At 41.1% G+C, this 15,255-nt stretch overlaps 1 protein-coding gene across 2 annotated transcripts in view; it reads right to left on the bottom strand.

Moving 5' to 3' along the window:
- The window catches only part of si:ch211-266k8.4 (growth hormone-regulated TBC protein 1), a 53,221-nt gene that overhangs the window by 34,702 nt on the left and 3,264 nt on the right, over nt 1-15,255 (bottom strand). For both annotated transcript variants that reach the window (XM_058645801.1, XM_058645802.1), the window contains exons 6-10: nt 14,402-14,528; nt 13,945-14,014; nt 11,064-11,178; nt 10,477-10,594; nt 6,156-6,268 (exon numbers count right to left, since the gene is read on the bottom strand). In XM_058645801.1, the coding sequence (XP_058501784.1) occupies nt 6,156-6,268; nt 10,477-10,594; nt 11,064-11,178; nt 13,945-14,014; nt 14,402-14,528 (543 nt within the window). The remainder of the gene's footprint in view (nt 1-6,155; nt 6,269-10,476; nt 10,595-11,063; nt 11,179-13,944; nt 14,015-14,401; nt 14,529-15,255) is intronic.

Raw genomic sequence — 15,255 nt, 5'->3', positions numbered from 1 at the left:
TTAAAATTGATGTAACCATTCGTTAATAATAAATGGGTCAGTTTGTCTCAGACCTGCTGTTGCTGACTATTGTTCTCTGTTTAAGTAATATCACTTCATCAAGCCTATTCTAACATTCCACACTATAAAATATGTCATTAAAGTATGTATGATTCGTGCTGATATCGTATTTGATCGATATCGGTATCGGCCAATACTCAAGGCTGAAATATCGGTATTGTATCGGAAGTGAAAAAGTTGTATCGGGACATCCCTAGTTTCCAGTGTCCGTGTTAAAGCTGCAGGGGGCAGCATCACTAGAAAAACTGCTGGTTATTGAATCTGAAATTATTATTATTATTGAAGTTATTTTTATTTATTATATATAGTTTTTATTTATATCATATATATGTATTATATATATATATTTATTTTATTGAAGGTTATTGAAGTGAAAAAGCGACATCCCTAGTGATTTTACCATTTCTTCAAATTTACAGCCATTTCCCTTAAAGGGGATTTTACGAGCATCAGTGAACGCACCACAGCCGAACGGAAACTTAGCTGCGAGAGATGTGCTGTTCTGACAACCCAAAGTTGCCAGACTAACAATAACAACTTGAGCCATTTATATGGGCAAAAACAAGCACTTTTTTTATGGATAGAACTCTATGGTGCTGTTGACCCGTAAGACTGTGTAAGTACTATTCACATGGATCAAAGAAAGCAGACAATAATCCATCAGAGAACTTGCTTTGATCATCAAACTAGCTGGTGATTCATTTAGTTATTAAATAATCATCGCGAGCCCTATATGGAATAAAAGAAACCCCCGAGTAAACTGACCGATGGAGCTCGAGCAGCAGGAGAAAAGGAAGAAAATAGTGTTGAATCACTGGAACCCACTGAGGAGAACAGGACTCTGGCACCTGAGCAGTCAGGACTCGGGAGGGAAAACATTCAGAGGGTAGAAGCAGGTATGGACAAAATGAGGGGGAGGAAATCATGGAGGGCAGGAAGAAAAAAGAGCATAATTATGAAGGAAATATGTGGAGGGGAATGAGAGAGGGACAAGAGAAGGACAAAAAAAGGAAAACAAGAGGAATACAACAGGGAGATGACCCATATTTAAGAGGACAGAAGGGCAAATCTACCGACTTCCAAAAGCAACCTGTCAACCTGACTCAGCATAACATGAAGTCACTTCAGATCTGCTGACTAAGCCTGCAGGATCCCTGCGGAAACACCCCACACCAATATCAGTGACATCATTTCTTACTGGGATACTGCACCATGAAAAACAACCCTCTTCACTCTATCTCAGCAATAAAAATCTGCTTTTTCCAACTGGAAACTGAAGAGAAAAACATACTCTCCTCTCCCCCCTGCACCAAAGTCCATAGAGAAAATCAGCGATTTTACCATCACAGGGACACAGGCGTTGTTGATCCACTGCTGCCTCCATCAGTGAGTTCAAATGTGCTATTTTGGAGTTTGAAATCCATCATTTGGATTCTCCTCAGTGACACGACGTTATCAAACCAGCAGCTCCTGTGTCTCTTTGAAAAAAACCACTAAATTTCTCTCTGGACTTTGGTGCAGAGGAGTAAACGACAAAGGAGAATCTGAACGTTAGTCTCAGTGGGGAAATGAGCTTCTACTTCTCACCTGATTTACAACATCAGTAAATACTTTCCTGAGGAGTTAATGGTCTCAAATGGAGCTGAAACAAATACTAAATTAATCATCAACTATTTTTGATCATCGATTTGAAGCTTTTTTCGTTATTAAAACAATATTTATGATCGTTTTAGCTTCTTAAATGTGCATATTTTCTTTGTTTCTTTGCTCTAGATAACGAAGAACATGTGTAATATGTCCGATGATGTTAAAATCGTGTCAGGAGACAACCACAATTCTCGGAAGGGCCAGATCGGGACCGAAATCTGGCCAATTATCCTCTCGTGGGGAGGGGCTTAACAGGACTCGGTTTAAATGTTGTTGCCGTCTTAATACGATATTTATATTGTACTCCGATATCCGATCCAGTGACCAATTTCATCTCGATACAAAGTATCATATCAACTAATCCCTTATTCTGACTAGTTCACAAGCTCCCTTTAAATGCAGAATTTAGGTCCGACATGGTGGTACTTTAATGTAGAAATGGACGTTATGTAAAACTAGTGCACAACCTGCTCAACGTGTGTTTCTGGAAGCAAAAACTTATTCTTTTTTTGGTGATATTTCTGCTGCACTTCTATCGCTTTCTGCAGCATCTCGCTCATCCAAACCACGTCAAACTCAGCACAGCACACACCGGTGCCCTCAGTAAGTCACTGGTCAAGCGAACCGTCGGACAGTTTCGTGATTTACACACACGCGGACGCACATTCCTTTCATTTATAGACGTATAACTTCAGTGTGCGGCACCATTTTAGCTCCTCCAGTAAAGAGAAAAGGTTTCCTCTCGACAGTGAATAGGTGTTCGTTCGTTTGTTCTAATCTGCTGCAGATGAGACGCATTTGTTTTTCAGAAACCCTCAACCCAACACAACACAACACTCCGCGAGATTTGTGACATCGTCGTGGCGACGGCCGAAGCGTTACGTGTCAGACAGAGTGAGAGAGAATACAGGGAGTGACGGATCGGGTCGACTCGGAGAGAGGCGGCAAATGAATCAGCTCATTTCCCCGGCTGCCTCGGGGGCGAGACAGTCTGACAGGCCAGCAAATAAGGATGACTCATCCTGACACACACACACACACACGCACGCACACACAGGTGCGCACGCACATACACATCACTGGTTGATGGATTATCCCACCATAAAACACACTTTTGTGGCTTTCAGTTGCCCTGAAAGAGAACTTCTCATGCTCTCTCGGATTCTTCTGCCCTGTTTGCAAATACTCATTTAACAACTCAGTCTATCATGCCTGTTCTCATTCTCTCTATCTCTCTTGACACACACACACACACACACACCCTGTGATAAGTTATTTTTTAAGGCCTTGCATCCTTGGCAATTCACCTTAACTGTTACTGCAGTTCATCATAATGTGTCTGAAATACGTCAAAAAAGCCATGGTCCCCATGTTTAATTATAGAAGAGCAAAGAAAACCCTAACCCTGAATATTTCAATTTAAGCAGCTGGAAAAACAAATAAATAGTTTAAACTAAAAGTCTAATAATTAATGAATTACCAAAAATAGTTGGAGATTACATTTAATATATTCATAACAATCAATTCCTTCACATGAGTTTTGCAGACCTGAACCGAACCTTCACCCTAAAGTTCACCACTGACCATAAAAATCTGAACACGACGCCACCAAGTGGCTGGAATTCAGCCCTAAAAATGAGTCCATGAAGTACACACATAAATGCACACACACACCTCAGGCTCTGAAATTAAGTTTTGCTTCATTAGAACCAGGTTTTGGTCTCCATGAGGACTACTGGTCGTGTCAAGGTCAGTGTTTATGTGAAGAAAAAGGAACTTAAGAGGCGACATGAATGAGCACACGCACTCTCACACACACACACACACACACACACACACACACACACACACACACACACACACACACTCTCTCTCACACACACACACACACACACAAACTCATTTACTCCTCTTTTCCCAGCTGCACTGACAAACTGCCCTGCAGCCTCCAACCTCTGACTCATCCCTGTAGCCTTTTTGTTTTTTTTTCTACCAGGATGCACAAACAGACACGAGCATATGTGCACACTCACAACCATGAAAACACACACACACAGACACACACACATGCACACACGTGCACACACGTGCACACACCTCAGGTTTGCATTCCAATCTGTCTGTCTTTTGTGAAGCTGAGACTCCAGATCTTGCTGAGGTGATATCTGAACAACCTTCAAAAGATAAAAAGCTCTTTTGATGTGTCCAGTTGTCGCAGGTTAGCACGTACGCACACACACACACACACACGCACACACACACACACACACACACTGTCAGCTAACACAGTAAAGCTACTTTCTCTCAGGGTCATCAGAGCCAAAGTGAAATTAAACCACCTCAAAACCACGCTGTTCCAGCAGTGAGACGCCTTCAGCAGAAAAAGAAAAGAAAAAAACCTCCAAAACTTCATACTTCTTGCTTTTCGGTGAACACATGAATACATTCACCACTTTATCTTGCTGATAAACAACCTTTTACAAGTGGGAACTCGAGCTTTAAGAGGTTTAAGGACTACTCTGGCTGACACATGAGGAGCACAACACTGAAGAAAAGAAATAACTGATGAAAATAAAATATTTTAACCAGAGAATAATCAGAAATAAAATGCACCATGAGCAATTTGTACCACACGAGGTGAGAACTCATAACTGCAGACACCAAGGGCAAATCGCTATCCCACTGCCAACCACCAGGGGGCAGGATATCAACTGTCAGTACTTGAATAAGTGGATTTCAAACAATTGTAACAGTGCTTTTTTACTCCACAGTTCCAGCATGACTTGCCTTGGTTTGGTATGGTTTTCAGTTGCTATAGTCCCTCCTCCACGGGGGCGGAATCATCATAGAAACGGCTGCATGAAACTGCTGTGACGTGGCGTTTTCTAATTTTTGAATTAAGTATATTTTGGAATTAAGTATATTTTGGAATCATAAGTAGAATTTGGAATTATAAGTAGAATTTGGAATTATAAGTAGATTTTGGAATTATAAGTAGAATTTGGAATTATAAGTATATTTTATTTATTTATTATTATTATTATTATTATTATTTATTTATTTTATTTAATATTTTTAAGTCTTTTTAACTGATCTACAGTTGGACATTGTTCACTCATGACTCTTCCAGTGATGACACTCTCTGTTGACATCACATTTTAGTATCGGCTCAGCTCACTTGGAACCTCGTTAGAGCAGGTACTAAAAAAAACACCAGGTACCAGGAACTATCACTTATGGAAAAGTCGTGCTGGAACTGTGTAGTGGAAAAGCGCCATAAGACTGTTGCTCAGGAAAAAAACAAACAAATTTCTGACTTAATTAATTTGGTAAAGAGGGCTAATTTTCACATCGTAGCCTGAGGCCCACCTCCAATACCTCCAAGGCCCATAGCCATTGAGAAAATCTGTGTTTTTATCCACTGCTGCCTCCTTCATCAAGTTCACAAAAGTGTTATTTCAAGACTTTGGTGTTTTTTCTGCTCCTTGACAATCTTACCAAACGATCATTGTTATCGGAGCACAAAGAAAATGTTAACATCTTGTAACCTGAAGGAAATGTGGGGCAGAAGGTGAACAGGGGCCCATTGTTTCCCTCTTTTGTCACAAGGTTCTCAGGAACAAGATGGAGATGTCCTCCCCGAGGTGCAACCACCGTACATGTAGATGTTAAGAGCAGACAACAAGAAACGTTGTGTGTTTGTGTGTAACAGGATCTGCATGGGTGCCACTGAAGGTTAAGTGACGGAGGCAGAATGACTTTATACCCGGGGTTTGGTTTGCTGAGTCGTCCCCAGTGACCCCTCCTCTGCATAATCAGCTTCTAACTAAAAACTGTCAGTGTAAAGGGGGGGTTCCCGACTGTATGGACACCAGAACCTGGTCCTAATGAGATGGAGCATAATTTCTGAGGAACTAGTTAAAGTTTGGGTTAAGATTGAATCGTGGTTATATTAAAGTTGGGGTTAGTGTTAGGCATTAACTGTTCATAGTTAAAGTTAGGGATAAGGGATTTCTTTAGGCCAGTGATTCTCAAAAGACTGGGTCGGGACCCACAGATGGGTTGCGGGAGAATCTTTTAGGGTCCCCAAACAAATTTGTAGATCTTTGCCAACCATTTTTTTTCAACATTTATATGTATATGTTTTAAAATAATAATGAATTTACGACTTTACCAACTGTTTTTTTTTTGGAAATTATTTGTTTACCAAGATAATATGATGGCATAAACAGTGACCTTGTCAGTACCAGTAGTCCCCATGGAGACCAAAACTTGGTCTTAATGAGACAGAACCTAACTTTACTAATTTTTAAACTGGTTAAGTTTAGAGCCAAGACTTTCACTGTGGTTAGGATAAGCTTTGGTTAGACTGTCCAAATGAACAGAATCAGTGCAGAATACTTAAGTATAGCAGCACAAATCTGTGTGTGTGTGTGCGTGCGTTGTACCTGTTTTGGGTCCATGGTGGTTCTCGTCCAGCACCAGACTGTTCATACATTTGAGCTCCCAGTCTTGGACTTCAGTCTCCCACAGAGCAGGAACCAAAACGCTGTACTGGGCTCTGTAGTGGGGGGAATGCATAGGAGGAGAGGAGGAGATTATGAGGCTGCAACGATAAATAAATTATTTATTGATTACTGAATGAATCAACAATTATTTTGATACTCGATTCAAATCAAGGTTAATTGTGTATAATTTATCAATTAAACTGCGGCGAATGATTCTCAAATTGTGGCTCCCACACAAACACACACAACTCCCAGTCTGTGACTCATCTACGTCTTTGCCTCAGCGCCTCCTTTTGTCTCCCTTTCACAGTCCATATCTGCAGCCCACAGTGCCGTGTCTCTATGTTTCCCCCTCCTACTCACTCACCATACACACACCGGGTTTTCTTGTTGCCCTCCACCAGCTGTATCTATTTCTCTTTTGTTTACTCCCCTCTTTCCCCAATAGTCAATTCCCATAAACCTCTCTGGGCTGTTCAACCTTCCTCTACACACAACTCCCCGCCCACCACCTCCATGTGCCCTTTCATTCATTCATTCATTCATTCATTCATTCTCATTGACACTCTCATTCAGACACAGAGGGTGACACGTCATTCGTTTACTTCACGCTGACGTGGCTGACGTCAACAAAGTCCATTCTAGAACGCTGCAATTTTGTCCTGTCGCGCCTTATTTACAATTTATTTTAATAATACAACGATAGGTTACTTGTGGAAGTTTAATATAAATAAATGTAAAAGAAATGTATTGTTTGTTTTGGTACAATACAGTACATGTTTTTTTTGTGTTTCCATATAGGAATAGTACCAAAGTAACTGGCTTCAACCATTCCATTATTTGGCACCCTAACCCTTGGTGTACCAGAGTAAAAATGGTACAGTACGGTCAGAACAGTCGGCTGATTGGGCGACATTTTACCTCCTTAGTGAAAATGACTTGTCACTTGTTTGCAATTGTTCTTTTTGCACTGAAAATAAGTTGTAGTAGTAACTGCATTAAGTGTAAAAATGCCAAAACTGAAAAATAAAAACTAAGGATGGATTTGTGCCAAAGTATTGGTACAAAAAAAGTATTGATCAGGAACCGGTATCGTAATTAAGGTATCAGTATTGGTACAGATATCGAAACTTTTTGATTGATACCCAGCCCTACCATAGTGTCACCAAAATGGCTGAGAAGGTCACCGGGTGCCCCAATGGAGGACCTCCACGGTTCTTGCTGCCTCAGGAGAGCCAACACCATCATAAAAGGACTCACTCCACCCTGGTCACTCGCTGCACAATGACAATGAGGTACTGTTCTCAGTCGAAACGTGACTCTGATCCATATCAAACCAACCATGATGGAAACACAGCCTAACAGTTGATGCCCCTCCGTTCCACCTTCAAGTTGTTTTTTTTTTGTAGTGAATTGTGTTTGTACTTTTCTTTGCCTGTCTAACTTTCGGTCATCGTCATCGTCTGTCTCAGCGGTGAGGGGAAAACAAAGTCTCCAGCTGATCTGGACAGAAAAACAACACTCGCACTCGCAGACGCAACCACATGTGAGCGCTTTCATGGAGTGAAAGCCGCTCCCTGAATGGTGATGTATGGTGTTTTTGTTGCGACTGAGGCGACAGCTGACTGACAGCTCGGTGTCAACGTTAAGACGGACGAGCCTCTCGACCAATCATTCATCGGAATGGCTTGCATGACAATTCCCATTGATACCATTCACACCAAAAAAGAAGAAGAGCTCCTTAAAGAAAATTAAGGGAGGTTGAAGATCTTTCCCTCCCTTTTTCTCTCAGCCTCCATTCATCCTCCTCTCTCCCTCTCTCTCTTTACCAGTATCTTCCCAGTGTAAGCGGATCCTGCCCTGGGAGACAGTCAGACCACTTAGTGTTGACTTCTGACCAGGCTTTCATAGTGATGCCAAGCGGGCAACAAGGACCTCTCAATGTGACGTGATGGCATGCGGCCCGCTGAACAGCAGAGAGCAGAGAACAGAACGGGACTGTCAACGTTGACCTTGACGTACGTTTAGTATGCAAACAGAGGAGGAGGAGGAGGAGGAGGAGGAGGAGGAGGAGGAGGAGGAGGAGGAGGAGGAGGTTTACATGCGGAGCTGAATGTGCCGTGTCTTTTCCTTCCTGCGTTAATCTGTGGATTTACTGTATGCTGGAACCTGTCTGAGCTCTTAAAAGGGATAAATCAAAGTTGTGTCGTGTGAGGTATCCACACACACAGTCAGTGCCAACTGCTCTCCCACACCAAAGTCCAGAGTGAAAATTGCTGCTGGTCTTTCCCTGTCACTGAGGTGAATGAAAACAAAAGGATTTCAAAGACCAAAGTCCCAAAAATAACACATTTGAAGGGTGAGAGATGGTGAGAGAAGACCAAAGCCTGTTCTAGGAGCAGGTTAGCCTGTTGCATTAGGTACAGTCTGATTTTTCTTGTATTAAATAGTGCAAAGCGACATATCAATACCTCACACAACCATACTTAAAAAACCCTGAACTATCCCTTTAAGTTCATCCATTCATCCATCTTCTACCACTTTATCCTCCACATGAGGGTCACAGGGGGGGGGGGGGGGGGGGGACCTGTGCCAATCTCGGCCGACATAGGGCGATAGGCGGTGTCACACCCTTTTTAAATTCCTATGGAAGTTAATTTAAATTATTGCTGACAAACATTAAAAAGGTCAGCTCAACAGTTGCTCAGCGGTTCCACACATTAATACCCTTCATAAAACTACTTGCGCTGCAATTTGTTGGTGCGTAACTCGCACTCATAATGACCAAGCGTTATCACTGCCGGTGACGCAGCTACTATGTTTATGCAAACCACTTCATTTTATCCACAACGACCTCCATAGATCTGTGTCCAAACAGACTGAGGTCCCAGTAGTGGAACCTTTTCAACACACACATTTCATTAAAGTAGCCAGACAGGAGCTTATCTATGAAAACAAATACGATAAACTGGATTTTAAAAATCACTGTGCGCCATTTTTACACACACACACACACACAGGCTGTACACACAAACCCAGTGACCCCCGCTGGGTTGCCATAACTACAGCTCCATGTCAACAAAACATGTGACGTTTATGTTGAACGCAGAGAAAGAGAGAGACGGAGTGAAAGCAGCGTGGGCCGCCATTGAGGAAACTAATTTAGCATAAAGGATGTTTGATCCAAAACATGTTAGAGGATCAGCCACGGCCAAACAATCGCATTTTATGTTTTCCTGGAATGCTCGGTGTCAAAACATGTCCAGTCCTGATGAGGCGATTGATATTCATGAGCTGCCTGTGGTTTCATTGAAGGCCCCAAAAAAAGTCTGAAAACTCAGATCGTTCTTCAGCAGCAGGGACTTTTGTTTTCAGGAGGTCTGGAGCCAGGGTGCAGCTCAGGCTACATTTTTCTGTCCTCAACGCCTTCACATATCAGTCATTAAAGGTCGGCTTGTTAAGCTAAGTTTTACAACCGGAAATGCAACGAGAAGCTTAGGTGTTGATTTCAGGTGTTTTAAATAACGTGTTCTAACACTGAGCCAGCATACTCTGACTTATTTGCATTTTTAAAGCACAATTCTGTTGATTACATTTAAGAAAATATAAAATTATTAGTAGCATAAGTTTGTTTAAATCAGCTTATCAATAAAAAAACCTACTAAATTAATAGTTAACTAATTTTATAGTCGTTATTTGTGATTAAAACAAGTTCTCTTCATTTATAAGCTTATAAAAACTAATGATCTGACATTTTATGAAACGCGCAACTACTTGACAAATCAAAAACAAATCAGACGAAGCCATTATTAAAATAAACTTGAGTTGATATTAAAGTTTTCATATTGATGAAGGGTCAATACAAAGAAAACAGATTCAAAATTTTACTGCACTGGGAAAACATGGGAAGCAGTGGATGAGAGGATGAATGTGTGGACTGATGAGATTCCTCTGTTTAGTGTTACAATAACAGCAATGAAACCTGTGCACCTCAGCACCAGTGTTTATCTTGCTGAAATAACTCCCAGTTTTCACGAAACAGCACATGGACAGGATTATCTGAAACTTCCTTAAACGTCTATTATTTTGTCTATTAAACTATAATTATATATAATTATAATAATAATTGATGCGCAGACAAAAAACTACTGTATCTCATGTTATTTTGTGCCAAACAAGAAGGTGAATTCAAGCTAAATTGGAGTGAGGAGACACGTTGTGAACGAGTGAAAACACAGACACAACATGAACGTCTACTCACACGTCGACGGGAAGTCTCAACAGCAGAGGCAGCACCGCTCCCTCATCAGTCAGGTCCATCAGTCGAGGCTCCAGGAGATCGATGACGGTCAGAGCGGAGCGGAACACGGCAGACAGACCTGAGGACACGCACACAGACACACACAGACACACTTACAAACCTCAGTACACAAAAAACTCCATTAAGGCCTGAACTGATCAATAAAAAATGAAGAGGAAATGAGAAACTAATGAAGAAACACCAGAGAGGCAGAGTTACACATCACAAAAGAAAGTAATATTAAAAAATCTAATAACATGTACTGAATAATAATGGGTTTAATTGAACTTGTAAAAGAAAAACAATATTTAAGTGAATAAATAAGTGAATTAAATAGCAATATGTAGAAATAAAATGTAATTCTTGTAAAGCCCCCAGAAGTAAAAAAGGCAAAAATAAAGAGATGCATTATGTATAGAAATTCAATTAAAATTCACACTCAAGATAAGATAAGATAGATTAAAACTATAGGATTTGACTAAAATGAAAATTTTATCTGCTTACATTAGTTCATGGGGGTTTGTGTGTGTGTGTGTGTGTGTAAGCACCATGCAGAATGATGAGGTCCCAGACAGCGAGGACAGAGTCCCAGCAGGGCAGTGAAGTGAACAGGGCGAGGAACCACGGCATCACAAAGTGGACTGACGAGACTCCCACTGACTCCTGTGGGGAGGCGAGGGAGAACAGTGATGGCTGTTAGTTCTGACGTCAAACAAACAAACAAACAAACAAAAACATTCAGTTCTGGTTCTTGTTTCTCTGCCAAAGTGCTGTCAAACTTGTTTACTCTCCACTTATAAGAGCAAAAAACTCCCAATCATGACGAACAATAGATCCATTTTACCAGTCTGTATGGCAGCTGACGCCTCTTAAAGAGGGTATTACACTTCAATCATAATGTCACACATCTTCACACATCTTCCATAATTCAAACTCAGGTCTGTAACTTGTTAACTTTGTTAAAATCTTCGACACGACCGTCAAATGCCGAAGAAAGCTGGCGTAGGCCTGGTCATATTGTAACATTCAGAACACACTACATGCAGTGTTTACAAGCTGGAGACGTGTATATCACCGAAGCGGAGACAAAACCCAGAAGTTAGTGAGCTAGCGCTTGAAAAATGGCAGAGAAATACAGTTTTAGGGGCGGAGCTTCAAGCAGAGGGCCAATGGTGTTGTTCTAAGAAAAACTGACACATTAGTCAGGGATGACCGTCTCCCATAACTGCCTTTTCTGACAAGAAATATGGTTCGCGTCACTTTGCCAACCACTGATAGAGAGTCAGAGAGTGTCGTCACTGGAAGAGTCATGAGCGCGACTTCCGACACAAGAATCAAAGGGAAAAATGCTGAACTGTAGATCAGTTAAAAAGACTTAAAAATCTACTTATAGTTCCAAAATCTACTTAGAATTCCAAAATCTATTTTTACTCCCAAATCCCACTGATTGGTCAGAGTGTCATCACTGAAGAGTCATGAGCGTGACTGGTTTTTTTAAGGAATTAAAACAAGCTTTCTGCTTCTTAAACGTGAACATTTTCTGGTTTTAAAAAAATACAAATAATTAAACCTGAATAATTTTTGTTTTTTTGGACAAGACAACAAGACGAGACATTTGAGAAAATAATTGCCGGATTAAGAAAAATGATCGTTAAATGAAATGAAATTAAACACAGCTTTAGCTCATGAAAGTGGGTGTGTGGTCTAGTGGAGACTAAACATTACTTTTATAATCAATTAGTCTGACGATTAATCTAGTACTTGTTTGGTTCCAGATCAGTGTTTCTGGCACCATCGAATGATGATGTTCTCAAACGTCATGCAAAAAAATGATTATGTTTTAACGATTTCTTTGTGAAATGGAGCAAAGAAATATTCACATTTAAGAAGTTGAGAAAATCAGAAATAGCCATATTTGGGGTGCCCAGAAGATTACAATAGATTAATACTTTTGCTTCCTTGTTGGCAGAGCGTCATCTTATTCTCAATAGGAAATCCACAAAAGCTCCTTTGAGCACTCAGAGCTCAGGGATGTCACGTCTTATCTAAAGCTGGAAAAGATTAAATAGTTTCCGACAGCCGATTCCAACTATTTTTAAGTGATCTCTTCCATATTTATCTCTTGATTGATGGAACACCCCTTATTATTTACTTTTTCCTTACTCTTTGGTTTTCCCTTATGTTCTGACAGTGTTATTTTTCCATGTCTCCACAACTCTCACCGCTGTACTGAGTGCAAAAAGAAAGCTTTTATAGATGTCACGTTTGTTTTTCACGACTTCACTGATCGTAAAAAGCTGCCGGTAAAAGCCCTCAGTGGCAGCAAAACAGGGACACACACACAGAGACAGAGAGAGAGAGAGAGAGAGAGAGAGAGAGAGAGAGAGACAGACAGACAGACAGAGAGAGAGAGAGAGAAAATTACACAGCTGTACACAGAGCAACCACTGATATGATACAGAATGACAGAAGAGGCCCCGACTGATGACAGATACATCACAGTGTCTCCACCTCCACAGAACAGCAATCATCACTTGGTCATATATGGACTCAACAACCCAAACGCACGCTCAGGTGTGTGAATACATAGGTTTTTTTTACTTAACTTTGAGCATTTTTCCCTGAGAGAAAAATCTAATGAACCTCCCAGTTTTCCCAGCCCGTGTCTCTGTCTCTGTGTCATAAATCATTGGGTTTTTACTTCAAACACAGTTGAAGTAACGACACAAAACGATCTTTTTCTTTGCCATTTTAAGAAAATATCTCCGTCCACACGGAACCCCCTGAAACGACTCAAAACACCGTAGTACATACGCCAGGCCTGTAAGTGGCACTGTGACACGTTTCCACTGGCTCGCCTCACCATGGAACGCTTAAGCGAGCTGAGGCGATACAATGCGAGACGTCGCCAGAGTCCCGTCACAGTGAAGAGACAAGAATCAAAGCCAAATTGTAGAAACAGTTAAAAAGACTTTAATCTCCAACAATTACCAGGGAAATGTCTAAAACCTCAATATTTAACAGAAGAGTCTGGTGTATTTATCGACAGCACTGCTGATCGTGAGCACCATCACAAACCTCGCCACTGTCTTTCAGTCCAGTGACTGTGTCAGACGCAGTCTGTGCTCCAGTCATGGAGGAAGTACTGAACAAATAGATTTAATGAACTGATTCTAATGATTCAGTTACTGCTTTAGAAGTCACTGGTCACTCGTTTGGGTGTCGTGTGAAACGCTTTAAAGTTTCCTGCAGCTGTGCAGCCATGACTCCGCTCACGTTGAGTAGGTCCTTTTTTTTGTAGTGGAACCATAGGTGGAAAAGGGAGGCCAGCGTTTTCAATTTCCCCTAAAACGCTGTTTTCATGGAGGGAAAAACTATGCATATTCACCTAAACCCCTAAATCTGAGATGAAATGAAAAGGCAACTCACCAAGTGTTTGGAGAGCTTTGGCTTCCTGTGTTTCAGGAACTGGTCAAACACCTTCACCTGATGGCGGACCCTGGTTGGACAAATAACAAAGAATAACAGTATCCTTTAGCTGAGATAAACATTGTTTATCGATACCATGAGCTGTATAATTAAATAGTCAAAGTGACAAATCTGTGCGAGTGTAGAGAGTGTTTTCAAATTATGTTTAATCTGACAGGGATTTAAATTCCTCTAACACATCCACGTGTAAAACCTGTGCCGCTACATGTTTGTGCTAATCTTCCTCTGGGCAAGTGCGTTGAAATACTTCATCAGCGATTTTCTACTTCTTCGCAGTTTTGAGCCAAAAATTTATCTCCATCTCTCCTGCTTTTAATATATATATATATATATATATATATTTATTTTTTGATACATTTAATCTGACTTTCTGTTTGTTGTTATGTCCATTCCTTACTTGGCGAGGCTGAGGTCAAAGAGTTGAGCCAGATACTTGGGTTTATCCAACAAAGCTGTCAGAGCCCAAAACGCCTCCTCCTCCTCACCCAACTGCATCAGCAGGACAGCGGCTATGTAGGACATCCCTGTAACACACACACACACACACACACACACACACACACACACACACACACACACACACACACACACACACACACACACACACACACACACACACACACACACACACACACACACACACACACACACACACACACACACACACACACACACACACACACACACACACACACACACACACACACACACACACACACACACACACACACACACACACACACACACACACACACACACACACACACACACAACCTTTTACCAGGACCTCAGACCAGACATTCTGCCTCATTAGGACTTGAGGTTTTGCTCCCCATCAGAACTCCTGCTCCTGATGAGGTGTTTGGATGAAGAAATGTTACAAAAAAAGAAAGAAAATTGTGTCCATCCAAGAACGTACATGCACTTTTTTTTACACACAGCGAATAGAAATACTGCCCGTGAGACCAGCGACTTATACTAGGGCTGCAACAATTGAATAAATCGTCAACAATTTTGATAATCGATTAATCCGAGTGTTCTAAAGGATTGTTTTAGCTTCTTAAATGTGAATCATCATTATTTTCACGATTAATTCGAGTCATCGTTTGGTCCAGAAAATGTCAGAAAACATTAAAAAATGTGGATCAGTGTTTGTCAAACCTGGAAATTATGATGTTCTCGAACGTCTTGTTTTTGTCCACAAACCAAAAACTGATTTCTTTGTTATCTGGAGCGAAGAACAAAGAAAAA

The sequence above is a fragment of the Solea solea genome, chromosome 12 (genome assembly GCF_958295425.1).
Source record: "Solea solea chromosome 12, fSolSol10.1, whole genome shotgun sequence".
In the NCBI taxonomy this organism is placed as follows: domain Eukaryota; kingdom Metazoa; phylum Chordata; class Actinopteri; order Pleuronectiformes; family Soleidae; genus Solea; species Solea solea.
This window is presented reverse-complemented; position numbering and strand designations above follow the sequence as displayed.